Below are 15992 nucleotides of genomic sequence, written 5' to 3' on the forward strand. Positions count from 1 at the left end.
TGAATTAAAAGTCAAATTTTTTTATTACAGAATTTTTCTAGATACGTATGAGCAGATTCCATCTGCAGTTCTTTCAGCCTTAGAAAATAATTTGAGGTATTCTATACAGATTCAATCAGCTGGAAAGTCCATTAAACTAATAGAAGAAACGACTGATTGCCTCTTAGGACTTCTTGATAACAATTTTAAACTTGGTAAATGTTATAATGATTTTTTTATTGCTTATTTAACTTTTATGCTAGATCCTTATTTACTCTATATTTTTTAGTATTTATCTTATTATAATTTTACTCTTTTTTTCATTTTAACTAAATTTAAACAGTAAGAATTAATTAACTTGTTTCAGTATAGATATGATATACAATTTTTCTACCAGCACTACAGCCAGTTATTGGCCGCAACTGACTCAAACAGCTTATTCTATCTTCCGTATTCGACACCAATGTTCTTCATCTATATATGATTGCATTTATAATTTTATTTTTTGATAACTAGGAAATTTCTATTTTAACTTTTAAAAGAGAACAAAAATCAACATAGCCTATTAATTTTTTTTTTATAATTGTTTTAGATGAAAAAAGCATTTTGAGCAAACTATTGCAGTTTATAATGTATTATTATTTGCTATATTTATAATTTATAGGATTTATCAAATATAATTTGAATTTCGATTAAAAGCTAAAAATAATATTTTAGTCATACTAAATTATTTTTAATTTAATTGGAATTATTTATTTTTCGTAAATATAAATTCAGTTATTTTTACACCACAACACTTTCAATTGACACTTTTTCCTCACCAGCGTGAGACGAAATTTTCTTAGCAGAACAGTTTCGATTAACAGAAACTGAAACAGTTGCTATAAGAAAATTTATTTTTATTGATTATAACTTTTAATGATAGATACAACATAACCTCCTGTACTCTGCTGGCGTTGAACATGTTGAATCAATAAATTATTATTTTTTCTAAACTATTAAATAAACCTTTAAATTAGCCTATTATTTTTATTTATACATTAATAATGTTATTGGTAGTATTGATTATTGAGGGAATCTCTAAGCTTCACTCTATTTATGTATTTAACCTATGCCATCTATGTAACTTTAATTTCATTTTGTATCTTTTTTTAAAACCATTTTTATTGCCAGGTCCTCAAGTTATCAATAATGAATTGATGCTAGGTGAATATAAATATTCTTATCTTAAGTATTTTTGATCATAAACTTTTTTTTTATAGTTTATTTACTGGTGTATTATTTATTATTTTTTTAAAATTTTAGTTTGGAGATGTATTTCAGAATTGGTTGATTATTTGCAAGATTCTTTTAGGTGAGAACTATAATTTTGCTTTTTTGCCATCGTGTAATTTTAGTGTTAATTCATTCATACTTGAAATAAAAATTTAACCTGGTTGTCACTCCACAGGGAAAGCCTGGAAAATACAGGGAATTTAAAAATTACCTAAAATAACAGGTAAATGCAGGGTATTTTGAGTTTTTCTTTATAAACTGGGAAAATAAAGGGAATTTTGTTTCTTATTTTCATCTTTTAAAAAATGATAACCACTCAAATCACAATCTATGGGATATTTAAGGTTATTATTTCAGTTAAATTAAACTAGTTCATTTACTATAGCATTATTTGATAACTAGTATAGTTAGCCCAATAAAGCTCATACTAAAGCATAGAGAATATGTACAGGGAAAACACAGAAATTTTTTTCTCCAGATTTGAATGGCAACCGTGTCTAAATAAGTAAACCACCTAATAATATTACTAAAAGCTACATAATACAGTACAGAACCCGTTATCCGGAAATCAGAAAACCGGAAAACCAAATAACCGGAACAAAATTCGATAAATTTTCCCACCATTATAAAAAAATTTTTTTTTTTTTCCTTATAAAATTTTAGGATTTTTCTTTCTTTTTTGAAAGATGTTTACCTTACCATCACTTTGGAAATAACCATTAGTGTATTACTTCATCGTTTTTTCTTCTTTTTAAGATTATTTCCATAAATTTTTTTTTTTAGTTGGGTTTAACAATAAAAAAAACGACTTTTTGTAGTGATTCAGAAAACCGGAAAAATCAGTTATCCGGAATAGCGATGGTCCCGATCGTTCCGGATAATCGGTTCCCTGCTGTACAAGGAAAACACAGAAATTTTTTTTCTCCAGATTTGAATGGCAACCGTGTCTAAATAAGTAAACCACCTAATAATATTACTAAAAGCTACATAATATAATGATTTAATATCTGCAAATAAACTAATTTTATTTTTATTGTGTTACCTTAATAAATTCAGTTTATTAATTATTTGTTTTAGTCAATTACCATTATACTTGTATTAATCAAAATTATTTTCTTCCTTGAAATGACAAAAGCAGTTAAATAAATGAAATTTCAGGAGTAATCCTTTGTGAACAATATTACATTTCATTGACAATAATGTTTAAAAGCCACAAGTAGTAATAACTTTTATTGAAACCTATACATGTTTTGGTGCATAGGTTTTAATAAAATTGGTGCACCTTTGTCAGTTTTGGGATAGATGGCAAGTATGGTAGAATGCAGATGATGTAATCCTATAGAAGTTAAGTCACACTTAAGAGATAAATATACAGTTAAAATAAATAACTTTACATTAATAGTTTGTGCTAAGGGGCCGTTCAAAAAGTACGTACGCAAAAATGGAGAAATTTCAAACCCCTCCCCCCCTTCGTACATTACCGTACATAAGGTCTTACTCCCCCCCCCTTAGAGTACGTACATTTTATTAGTCTACCCCCCTTTTTCATAAAAATTAAAATAATTATGTTTTAAATAAAATTAAATATTTACTTAAGGAGTGTGTAGGATAAAGTCAAATTTAAATTTGGTGTATGTTTATAAAGTACGTACTTTGTATAATACCTCCCCCCCCTCCCCATCGTACAAAACCGTACATAATTGCAAATCCCCTCCCCCCTTCGGGATGTACGTACTTTTTGAACGGCTCCTAAGCACTTACTTCTGCGACATAGTAACCATCTCTGTTGGATTGCATCATATATGTTTTGCAATTTATTGTACTGATCAAGATCAGTGGCATAGTTTTAAAGTGTGTTCGAAGGGGCTATCTGTTATCTCCCCCTTCTAATATATATATATCATTTATTTTTTTGTATATCTACATCCTGAATACCATACAATAGTTCATTAATCAAGTAATATATAATTTTGGAAAGGGTTTAGTTTTGTCCCCCTAACTCTCCCCAAAACTACAGCACTCATCAAGATGTACCTAAGTGACTCCAAGACATTTATATCCAAAAACATGTATATAAGTTTTACTAAGAGACTATTCGTAAATATTGTTTTCAATGAAATTTTAATTAAGTAGGTCTTTGTTATAATGGCAATAATTTATACATTTGTCTACACAATTTATATTTATTTGTAAAGAATTTATCCACATTAAAATTTTGTACCCTGTTTGTTTTAATAAATTAATTGAGAAGTTTAGCATGAAAGCCTGTATTTTGACCATTTTGCCAGTGTACTTGATAATTTCGTGGAATTTTATTGGTTGTTTTTTGAAAAAATAAAAATAGCTATTCATTGTTTCATCATTCAAAACGACTGAAGAATTTTTTAATCTTATTGTACTGCATTCTTTTATTTTTAAAGTTGGTTAAGAATATTATATAATTTTCTTAATTTAAGTAAAAATGATGATTAGTCCCTAAATTCTCTCTCTGATTTTCAATCATGTCATGCATTTATTTTATTTTCAGTCAAATCTCTATTGAAGAGAGCCATGCCTGTCAAGCTGTTTTAAAGACAGTTATATCTATCTTTCAAAAATGTGAAAAAGCCGAGCATCTAATCAGGAGTGCTTGCAGTTACAGTCAACAAATAGAAAAATATTTGGTTCATTTATTACAAAATGGTATTTAACTATTTCATTTTATAATAATTATTTATTTACAAAGTTTTGGAATAATTATTAAACCTGCTGCAGTCACAGTATTGTATTTAAGATGCATAATGCTTTTGATACTATGTGGTATTGTAATATTTTATTTAATATTCAAAATTTTATATCTTGATGTATTTATAAAATAAAGTACAACTTATTGAATCAAATATGGTAATGACAAGGGTGCAAAGCTTAGTATTTTCCCAGAATGCAGTTTTTTTTTATATGAAAGTTCTCCCAAATTTATCTTGCTTTTTTTTTTTTTTTTTTTTTTTTAAAGTTTCAGCAATTTTTTTATATATATATTTTTGAAACCAAAGTTTGTTTATTGTTAAAATTTTTTGATTAAAATTAATTCTTTCACAAAGAAAAAATATATTCATTTTATTTTACACAATTCTTAAATAAACTGCCATATCTGCTGAAAATAATAAAATCCAAAATGTAACTTAAATAGTTATAATTTATAAAATTTAATTTATGTTCTCACTCAGAGGCTGAAGGAATTCAAATTAATAAATAAGCAAATTGACATATTAAGCTATTTTTGCCCTATTTAACTTAATAGAATATATATATATATATAGATATATATTTAGACAGTAACATGATAAAGCATTTAAGGAATATGTTAAAATAAACTTTATGCATACAACTTATGTACCATACCAACTATCTTATCATTCCTTATTTATCACAATTAAAATAATGTATACAGCTTTAGTCTTACTAACAACTTTGCGAGAAAACTAAATAAAAAACTATTTCCTACTTTCTATTTATTAGCTTTTATGAAAAACTCTTAGCAAGACTGTAACCCTTTCTGCATATAACTTATTTACTGTATCAAATATTTTATTTATAATTAAATTAGAGTATCGGAAAAGGCTTTTGTCTTGCTAACAGCTGAACGTGAAATGAAAATTCTAGTTTTTGCTTTCTATTTATTAGCTTTTTTTAAGAAAATTGTTAGAAAGCTCAAAGCTCTTTCTGTACTTAGCAATTTGATCATGGTATATAAGATATTTATTATAAACAACTTTTCTGTTACAAAATGACATTTTCAACATATTAAAAAAAAATCTTAAATTTTTTAATTAGTTAATATATTAATATCTAGAAAAGTATTTAAATTTATGTTTAATGTTTTGTTTGTAGTTTTATTCATATCATTAGAAGCTTAAACTTTTATTACTTTTTCTCTAATAGAAAAAATGACTCATTTTTATTGTATGTATATTATTCACTATTTATGTGTACATTATTACTTATTGCCATACACAAATGTAATTATTTATTTGAAATAATATTAAACTTTTTTCCAGGGGAAACTTATTTAAACTGTCGTTTGAATGCCGGAATTGCATATTCTTATTTTCTGTTGAATGACCCAAAAGCAACTGAGGTTAAGAATAATTATTTTTCTCTTTATAAATTTAAAATCATGTCATTATTAAACTTTTTTTGTGTGAATAAAAAGTATACTTAAATGTATCTCAACAAAAGCAATTACAATTTATTCTGTAAAATATACTTTGATTTGTATTAAGTAATTTAAATAAATTGTGGTCTAATTTTAGTTTATATAATGTATGGTTTATCAAATAATGTGTTTATCAGTGATTTATCAATTAAGCATTTTATCTAAGTTTGTTTATTTTTTTGTTTACGAGTAAAACTTTTAATCATTAATATTTCAAGTGGAATATTGATTGGATTTATTGCCAACTATTACGATTTATACGCAATGATGATGACTTACTTCATTATCAAGATTACAGTTATATTGTTAAGTTATATAAATTACGGTTCTTGAGAAATTTCATAATAATCTATTATGAAATTTTGCTGTTCACAAGTAATCTACTCTTATTATGCATCTTGTATACTCTTATATTGAAATAGTTACACCTTGCTACCGTAGTCACTGCTACGGGTCCAGGCGAATATCTGGGGGAGTTCTTACTCTAGACATACTATATATGCTAAAACTTTTTTTTTTTTTTAGTTCAGTAAATTGTTGCTGTAACTAAAAAAGTGCAAAGTGATACCTATGAAAACGGTAAAATGAAACCACAACCAGTGACAAAATTTTCCGAAGGTCTCAAAGTTTTTGAAGTAATTTACAGAAAACTAATTTATCAATTCTTTCTGTAAACTAATTTACAGAAACTAAACAGCAGTCTTTTACTGATGTCGAAAATTTATTGTTTGTGCTAAGAATAGAGTGGAGCTCAGATAAAAATTTCCAAGCATTTTAAATAAATAAATATGTCTATTCTTCATTTTGCATTTTGTAACTATTTTAGTATTGAGTACATTATTATTTTTAACTAAAATTTTTTACACTTATTTTTAAAAAAATTTATTGTTTGTGCTGAGAACAGTGGAGTTCAGATGAAACTTTCTAAATGTTTTAAATAAATAAATATTTTTGTTCTTTATTTTGTAGCTATTTTAGTATTAAGTATACTATTATTTTAGTATTTAGTACATTGAATTTTTTACACTTATTAAATTGAAAATTTATCAGGTTTCAAATCCACTATTTATTGTTTTTATACATTTTATATTCATTTTTGTTTTGTTTTGTATATTAACACACATTCATCTATATATAAAAATCAAAAAATACTTTCCTGTGTATTGAGTTTGCAATGAAGGGCTCCTTGAGAGACGATTAATAGAGTTGCTACTGAAATTAAATCATTTTTCCAATTTTTGTTAATATTTTTAACAGGCAAAAAACAGTAGCAGATTGGAGTTTGCTTTTGACAAAATAAAGAGTTACTCTCAATCGTCTCAACTGTGCATCTTTAGTGGTATTATGGCTGTTGTTTCTTCAGACGAAATTATGGAGCAAACATGCTCACAATCACCTATTTATATTATTTTGGAGGAAATTATATCCATTTCTAAAAGGTAAGTTGTTTGCTGCTAGTTATTATGATGCGAATTATAAATGTTTGCAATTTTATCACGAGAGTAATTATAAATTGTATTTGTTTAGTGTGGAAGATGCAGATTTATTATTGCTGTCTACACGAGCCTTGATACAGTGGACAAATGTTTTCAGGTTATTTTTAATTCTTAACTTTTTTTTTAAATGAACAGTTTAGTTTTGTTATTTATTTGTTCTAATTGTATGTCAAAAGTGGAGTTTTGAGAAATAGCATAAATATTCTTGTCATTGTATTAGAAATGTACCTTCTATATCATATTGGAAGGGTGTTTTGAATTGACTGTTCTTAAAATATATTTTTAGAATTCTTGTAAAGAATGAAAAAAAAAATTGCTCATTTGTAGTTTTAAAATTGTATTCTTAAATAAATTCTGGAAGAAGAATTCAAATTATAACTATTTGCTATTGAGGTTATTAACTGAAAGAGAGGGATTAAAATATTCTTAAATCATTTATTTGAGAATGTGGATAGTAAAAGACGAACACATTCCTATTCCATTGGTTTTTGATAATTTTACTCATTCTTTATTTTTAATAAGTTCATTTATAATTGGCCTTAATTTCTTCTCTTGTCTTCAAAAATCACCTAAAATAACAGGGAATTTTTTTAAAATTTTTTTTTTTACAAACTGGGAAAATACAGGGAAATTTGTTTCTCATTTTCATCTTTTAAAAAAGGGTTTCTGCTCAAAGGTTAATCTATGGGATATTTAAGGATGATATTTCATACTTATTACTTTTTACTATTACTTATTACTTTTTATTATTGTATTAATACTTTTCAATTATTGTATAAATTGTATAATATTAGTAATTATGTTTATTATCGTATTAATATTAATAATTTTCAGTACTCTTTAGTTGTTTTATGAAAAAACTCAATAATATTTAGAGGCAAGATTTTAAAAAAAATATGAAGTGAGGGGTTTTCACTATTTTAAAGTAGCAAAAAATGTTATGTTATTAAGATTTGTCATTCCAAAAAACTTTAATTCATGTCTTAATGATTTGATTTAAAAGCAATTGAAATAAGAAATTCAATTATCTCAGATTTGTTAAATATTATGAGCATGGGGATCATATAATAATTTACTTTTGGCAAAAATGTTTAGCTTCAATACTCATTGTATTTACATTTCATTATTTGTTTTTAATACAAACTATGTATATTTTCATTAGCTATGATTCAGACAGATTTTTATTTTTCAGCAATGTTCTGAGGAAAGAAAAGGCTGGAAATAACTCTACTCATGAACTGAAGAAGACGTTTATTGAAAACGGTTATTATGTATCGATATTATTCAAACATGTACTGGATTATAGAGAGCATTACATAGATGTAAGTATATTCTTGAATCTTTAAAGTTGTAGGTATCTTAAGATTGTATACGTGTACAATCTAACACAGCTATAATGAACTAAGGATAAAGTGTACAGTGAGCAAAATAAAAGGCAGACAAAAGGAAAAGTTCTTTAAAATGATGAAAATTCTTTAAATTTAAAAATTTTAAAAATAATAGTCTTTAAAATAATGTAAAAAATTTTATACCTTAAAATTCAAATTTTTTCGACTATTATTAAATAAAACAATAAAAACAATAAATATATACTAAAAACCTTCTCAAACCTTTTGGATTGAGTCCTAGAATGTGAAAATCGGATAATTAAATCAAATGTTATTCTGGGTCCGTTCTTATGTTCATTTGGTTAAAGGGATCATTTTTAGTCCAAATTGCTTACCTAATTTTAATCTTTATGCTAATTTGTTTAATTAATGTTACATACACTTGTAATGAACAGCTGAGAAATCGGTAATTTGTTTATAATGGACTCAAGTATGTTATTTACAGTTATTTACATCAATAATTCACAATTTTTAGTCTTTGTATCAGGACCTAAAGTATATAATTTTGACTTTTAACATAATGATAAGAAGTGTTTAAAATCATTTTGCTGAAATAAAGTGGTCCTTAAAGACTAATACATTAGGAGATCGAATCCAATTTCACTGAAACTCCTACCATTAATTTGAACTTTCTTCAAAAAAGAGGAAAATTGAATAAATAAACATCTAAAAAGTAATTATATGAATAATATTTAGACCTTTATTTTATGTTCTGATTAAAAATTTATAAGAAAAATTTGCTGTAAGGAAACTTGGTTGTCGAGAGATTCTGCATATTTAGTTAGTTAATACTTTATAAAGTAAGTCATGTATTATTGCTATCACTATTTCCAACAATACTACTGAATATGTTTTCAATAATTTTTGAATATAGCAAACTATAATTTATAGCAGACTTATTACTGGGTGCGCTAATGGTTCTCTATAGCTGGCTCTGTTTGTGTAACAATCAGAAGTTTTTATTTTTAAGTTTTGCATAGTGAAGTGTGGTCCATTTTGAACTTGATTTCAGTTTTCTATTCATATTTCTTTAACAAAAAATGTCTTAACAGTTGACAGGGTAGCCACTCTGCATGGAGAATAGAGAAAACCTGGAAAATACTGGGAATTAAAAAATCACCTAAAATAGCAGGGATAATGCAGGGGATTTGGAGTTTTTCTATACAAACAGGAAAATACAGAGAATTTTGTTTCTTGTTTTCGTCCTTTAAAAAACGGGGCCACTCAAGGTGCAACCAATGGGATATTTATGAATACTTCAGTTGTACTTGACTTTTATTTACTGTGGTATTCTTTAAATATGTTCAGCAGTTCCTTTTTTTTCTCTAAGTTTTTCCAGCAATTAAAACTAGTATAATTTGACCAATACAGCTCACTCAAGATTAAAGTAATTATGTTTTTCCTCTTAATATATTGTGTATAATATGTGCAGAGAAAACACAGATTTTTTCTCTCCAGATTTGAGTGGGGACCCTGATATATCTTTTTATTATGTATTACTGTATTTTTTTTATTCCTCCCAAAATCATTACAGCTTAAAATTTTCTTTCAGCTTAGTAATATATTTCAAAATTTAGCTCTGTTTTTGGGTTTGTTTTATAATAGACCTATTTCACAATCTTGAGTTAAAAAAAATTCCTTTTTGTTATTTGTCAACTATTAGAAAATAGCTTTGTTGAAATACGAGTAAAATAATTTTTGTGTGGGTTCCATAATTGAACCCACTACACAGTGAAAAAGTTAATTTAGTAGCAGTTGTCAATAATATCAATAATATAAATATAAATTTATAGTGAAAAATCAAATCTCAATTATATTGGTTTTGGTTGATTATTGATCTATTACAAACTTTTTATGATCATAATAGTATAAAAATTCCAGTATCCATTATATTTTAATAAAAATAAGTGTGATCTGTTATTTATCCCACTCTTTCATTCACATTAACGTAGAAAAACTTTTCAGTGTGTGGAACAAATATAATAAAACTTAAAGTTATTTATGAACTTGTTATTTAAGAAAATGCCATGTTGATGTTTTTGAATGAATTAAGGACCTTCACATATGTGATGCTTTTTTTTTTCATTTGCATTATATTTATTTTATACTAATTGGAATGAACATTTAATAAATCATAAAATTAAATAATAGAAAAATCAGAAAAATTAAATAGAAAATTTTAAGAATTAAAGAAACAAACACAATGTGGAAAAATGAAACTATAACAACTTAGCACAACGAAGTAAATTTCAAAATTGTACCAATTTTTTTCCCATTTCTTTAATATATTATAAGAGCATGATTTATTCAATAACATTAAGCTGCTATTTTTCAATGAATTGTAAATGAGTGATTGACTTTTCATTGGTCTCACATATCTCATCTACGAACTATTAAGCACTAACTGAAAAAGAAAACAACAGTATAATAAAGCAATTTTTCTTGATTAGAAAAATGATGTGGAGCCACCTGTTATGACAAAAAAGTCAAACTCTAATCTTTTTAGATTATTAATTACATCTATTTTCAGACTTTACGACATCTCACCATAGATTTGTTCAAAAACTTGCTGAACCTTCATTTGTTATCTAGTGACGTCGGTGAGTTACTTTCTTGCTAATTTGTACTTTTTTAAACTTTTCAGAAGTAGTTTTTTATGTGAGATCAATTTTAAAGTTTTGAAACATTTCTCATTGAAAATTTTCATACTTAGATTTACTGTATTTTAGCTGCTTTTACTTTTCTATCTTCTACTGCTCAAATGCTCTGCTTTGTGGATACGCATTGATAATTGTCAGTAAACTTTTTATTGTGGACACAGCTCAAAATGTGGTTTGAAAAAATTTTATATTTGATTTCATTTTCAAACTTCTATTATGGATGGTTCGTGGCATAACTACCACTACTATTATTAAATATCAATTCATTAGTATATAAGACATGCTAACTTGATTCAATCTTGAGGTATCTTTTGATAGAGGAAGGCCCTGTGACAGAATCGCAGCGACATGGCGACATAGTCGCAGAACTTAACAAAGTTCTTGAAGAAAGATTTTTCTTTTGAAAAGTAAAAAATATTACTTTCTTTTTTTAAAGGTTTTCTGACAGAAATTTGCACGTAATATTTGAATCATGCAGTTAGATAATCACTTTTTGACACACTCAATTTACACCGATAGTATCGTAAATCAATGTGTTTCGATTGTATTTTCGGCAGTTATTGATATAGATTTTCATGTGGTTTTTAAGAATCCCGATATATTTCAAAAGATATGGAAAACTCGAATCATGCATTTGAGTATTTACTTTTTAAGGTAATGATTCTATCGAATTTTTGGAAGTTATTGCTATTGATTTCTTCATAGTTATTAAATCCGATATTTTTTATGAGATTGTATCATTTATTACAACAACCTAATCTCGAAAAATGCGTTTCATTCTCGAAACCTGCAGTTCGATTTATGTGATTTCGTCATAGATCTTTTTTTTTTTTGGTAATTACTACAACAGATTACATGATATTTAATAATTTTTTTTTTAATTCTTATGATTATTTAAAAAATGTGAAGAAGTAAATAATATGTGCTTTCCCCCTCCCCCCCCTCCGAAAAAAAATGAAATTCGAGATTATCACCCATAATATTAGAATAAAATATTATTACACGCTGAATTAAGAAATTTTGTAAACACAATGTATTTGTTATTTTAAATTAGTAACATACATGTTTGTTAGTATGAAAAGTATCTTGCAGAAAGATATTAGTGCTAGAGAGTTTAGTCGCAGATAGCTCAAAAAAATTCTGCCACTGGGGAGGAAGGTTTGCATTTCAAAAACTTCCAGTGTGTTCCTCCTCTTATCGTATGCTTACAAGGCAATTTGTGAACAGGCTTTATATTCTAGGAAGTTTTATTAATCTAATTTGTCTTTTAATTTGCTCGTAATTCATAAGAGTTCCCTGTAATTTATAAATGTTAACTGGTTGTGAGCTTGAAAGAAATTTAATAAAATTAATACCAAACCATCATAATTAAGGAGCATGGTTTGCCATGTTTTGAGTTTTATCCTTTATTTGGCTCTAGTTGTGGAAAATATCACCGTTTCTTATTTTTTGGGTTACATCATAGCATGTTTGTGGAGTCTTCTGATTTCATTTGTTGTTTGTTTCCATGATATGTTGTTGTTGTTGCTAATTCCCATCTGGTCTGACGGGGTCAGACCAGATCAATGAATCCGTTGATATTAAGAAAATCCGAAACCAGAATGGGAGAGGAATGAATGTCGTTCCAGTCCAGCCCTAAACAGTTCAAGATGTGCTCAGGTGATGCCTGGTTTTGTTGGCATTTAGGGCAAAGGGGAAAGATCTTTTGATTTGCAGAAAATGTGAGACTTTTCAGGTGTCCACTGGCCAGTCGGGATAAGCAGGTGTTGGTTTGCCTGTCACCAGGAAGAGATAGAGAGAGTCCTGGTCTTTTTGCTTTATACCAGTAGTGAATAGGTGGAAGCAGCCATGATATGTAAATTGAAGGAACACTTTAAGTTGTAAACACTACAAGTATTTTTATTTAGTACTTTTCTGAGCTTAGGTGTAAAAATCAATCAGAAGTAGTTACCCGGAAGTCTTACGATGAATTTTAACCCCTAGCGCCATCTGTGCTTATCTTTACACAGTCAACCATCCATAAAAATTGTTCTTTTTTTTTAAAAAAAAGAAGAAATTAATGGATCAAAATAGATTTGTAATGTGATGTCATCAATTGGCCTTAATCACATTTTTTTTTAATTAGTCTTTTTTGAAAAGACGTAAAGTAAACAGCTTTTTCTAAAAGGTTGTCACTGGTGACATTAATTTATAATAATGATACTAAATTGACATTGTACAGATTTAGTTTTTTTTTGTTGTTTTGTTTATGTGCACCAATTTGAAAGGTATTGACACTGGGTTTACTTCCCCTCCTGGTTTTTTGCATCTTCAGGTTTGCCACTCCACAGGGAAAATAGGGAAAACCTGGAAAATACGAGGGATTTAAAAAAAAAAAATCATATAAAATAACAGTAAAAATGCAGGGAATTTCGTAACTGGGAAAAAAAAGATATGTAAATAATTATTAATATTTTTTTTCAGAATTGAATCCAAATTCTTTTAAATTATTTGATAAAAATAAATTGATGAAATAATTAATATTTAACGCACTAGTTCATTTTTTAAAATGAATTCATCTTATTTTTACCTATCATTTATTTTATAGATCTATATCTCCATTTTTTATAGATCCTTGCAAAAGCTGTTTGGTTAAGAATTGGACTCTTTTTCTCTTAAATGATCTTCCTGAATATAATAATGGAAAATATGGTTTGCTCGGCTGTATTGTGAACGTAGTTAGGACTGATACAATCATTAGATGGTGTCCCACTCTGCCTGAAGTTTTGTATAAAGCTTCGAAGGACTCAAATCTTATTTCACATGTATGTTATTTTTTATTTGGTGTAGCAAAACCTGTCAAGTTGACTACTTGTCTAAGTTGACCTCAGTTCTCAAGAACCAAATTTTTTTCAGAGTTGCAGCGACATTGTGGCAGATTTTTCTTTTTTGATTGTGGTAGATTTTTGTGGCAAATTTTTTGTATTGCTATTTAAAAAAAATAATAAAAATAATATTTAAGCATACTCAAAGAAATATGCACAAACTAGTAAGTTTAATTTTAAATTTATGAAAGAAATTAAATATTTTTATTATTATTTTTTATTGTAATTATTAACTATTGTAACTATAATAAAATTAATTGCATTTATTTTAATTAAGAACTGTGTATATCTAAATTATATTAAGGAAACTTTATATAATATATGGTATAAAAAACCAGCTAATTCCTCTTTATAAGTTGATCACTAAAGCAATACACTGCGCAGATCAACTGTAAAGATCATCTTACTCAGGTTTAACTGTACTATAACATACTTAATTATTATGAAAAGTTTTTGAAATTTTCTTTCATCCAAGGGTTAGGTTAGGAGAAAAGTAGGATCTGTTAATTCCACAAATTATTTTATCACAAATACCTGACCCTTTCCAAATTATATTACTGTGAAAACGAACTTTTCACAATATTTTTCATTTTAAAAATGAATATGTCACAAAATTTTCTCCTTAACAGAGCCATTGACATTATTAATTGATGTTCTTGTAGTAATAGGAAAGCGATAATGGTTTGAAAATACAGTACCACTTGTGATGGCCAACTTAGACAGGTGGTCAACTTGAAGAGCAAGATGAGTTTTCTATAATGATTTTTTTATATTATGTTATTCTTGTATGCATATGATTTTTCCCTATATTTCTTGTATATTATCAATCAAAAATAGTATAATCTTTTTAATATCAGTTTGAAATTTTAGTTTTTAAAAATGTCATGTACTTTAGTAAATTATGTTAATTACAAAATCTTACAATTTGCTATATAAATTTAATATCAAACTGATTAGTTTAAGGAAACATATGCATTTCTTGTCAGTGAAGTATGCCGATTATTTATTGCAAATAATTTCTTAAAGCATCAATTCTGAAGAAAATGTTTGCAATTAGAAAGCTTAAAATTTTATTCATTTTAACGTTTCCAAATCCATTACTGTACTTTCATCCAAATTCATTGCTATACATATACATTCATTTTCAAATCCATTGCCATACAAACGCCTTTAACATTTTCTCATATGGTCAACTAAGGAGTTTGCTGTGGTCATTTTTTGAAGTGTTTAAAATTGCATTCAATAACAGTCTTATACCTTTTTTTTATATTTTAATGGTCAACATCCAAGATAAGTAGGTGCACAAGTTATTAAGGCTTTGCTTCCTTTAATTATATAGTATAAATTCAAATGTTGATAATAGAGGGAAGTCAACTTAGACAAGTGGTCAATTTAACATGTTTCACTTAGCGCTTAATACATTTATTATTTATTTAAAGGAAATCCTTTTCTATTATTTTATTTATTTCATTTTAAACCACAATTTTTATTTTAGTTCAATCACAGTTGCTGCAATGATACAATAGTAAGCACTCTGATGAAATGGCCAAATAGTGGCGCCATCCTGCATTCTAGTTATTTAAAAATCAATTTATTTATCATTTTCTTAAACATGTTAATGATCACTAAAACATGTGTTTATCAATTTACATATTATTTTGATTATTTTTCAACCTAAGCATTTTATTTCAGTTTAATTATAATTTCTGAAATGATCTCTTATTGCATGCCATTATGATATGACCAAACGATGTTAATGACATTGAAAATATATATATAGATAAGCATTTAAATAAAGCCTTTTTTCTTCGTTAAATGATATTTAATACTTTTTGTTCATTTTTTAATCTTATTTTCCTTTTTTTTCATATTTAGAAAAAATCAGGACCCCGGATTATAAAAACTAATTTAACACTTATTTAAGAATCTTAAAATTTTAAATCGATTATTCAAAAAAACAACTCTTTTCATAAAAAAAAAAATCTAGACAGATCCCAGTTTTTTAAATCAATCATAAATCAGATGAAAGTTTTTTTGTGATAATTTCTATTTGATCTTTTCTTATTAGCCAAATGTGTCCGTTCTAAGTAGTATTTTTTCGCATTATGTTGTGCTCTTTTATATATATTTTTCTT

At 26.6% G+C, this 15992-nt stretch overlaps 1 protein-coding gene across 2 annotated transcripts in view; it reads left to right on the forward strand.

Moving 5' to 3' along the window:
* LOC107446669 (tRNA (32-2'-O)-methyltransferase regulator THADA) overlaps positions 1–15992 on the forward strand; it is a 71389-nt gene that overhangs the window by 1472 nt on the left and 53925 nt on the right. For both annotated transcript variants that reach the window (XM_087154099.1, XM_087154100.1), the window contains exons 4-13: positions 31–194; positions 1153–1185; positions 1285–1333; positions 3782–3936; positions 5292–5371; positions 6707–6888; positions 6977–7042; positions 8138–8267; positions 10864–10933; positions 13604–13797. In XM_087154099.1, coding sequence (XP_087010225.1) covers positions 31–194; positions 1153–1185; positions 1285–1333; positions 3782–3936; positions 5292–5371; positions 6707–6888; positions 6977–7042; positions 8138–8267; positions 10864–10933; positions 13604–13797 — 1123 coding nt within the window. The remainder of the gene's footprint in view (positions 1–30; positions 195–1152; positions 1186–1284; positions 1334–3781; positions 3937–5291; positions 5372–6706; positions 6889–6976; positions 7043–8137; positions 8268–10863; positions 10934–13603; positions 13798–15992) is intronic.

Source organism: Parasteatoda tepidariorum, chromosome 10 (assembly GCF_982258835.1).
Source record: "Parasteatoda tepidariorum strain Cologne lab strain chromosome 10, Ptep-v5.0, whole genome shotgun sequence".
NCBI classification, from domain to species: Eukaryota; Metazoa; Arthropoda; class Arachnida; order Araneae; family Theridiidae; genus Parasteatoda; species Parasteatoda tepidariorum.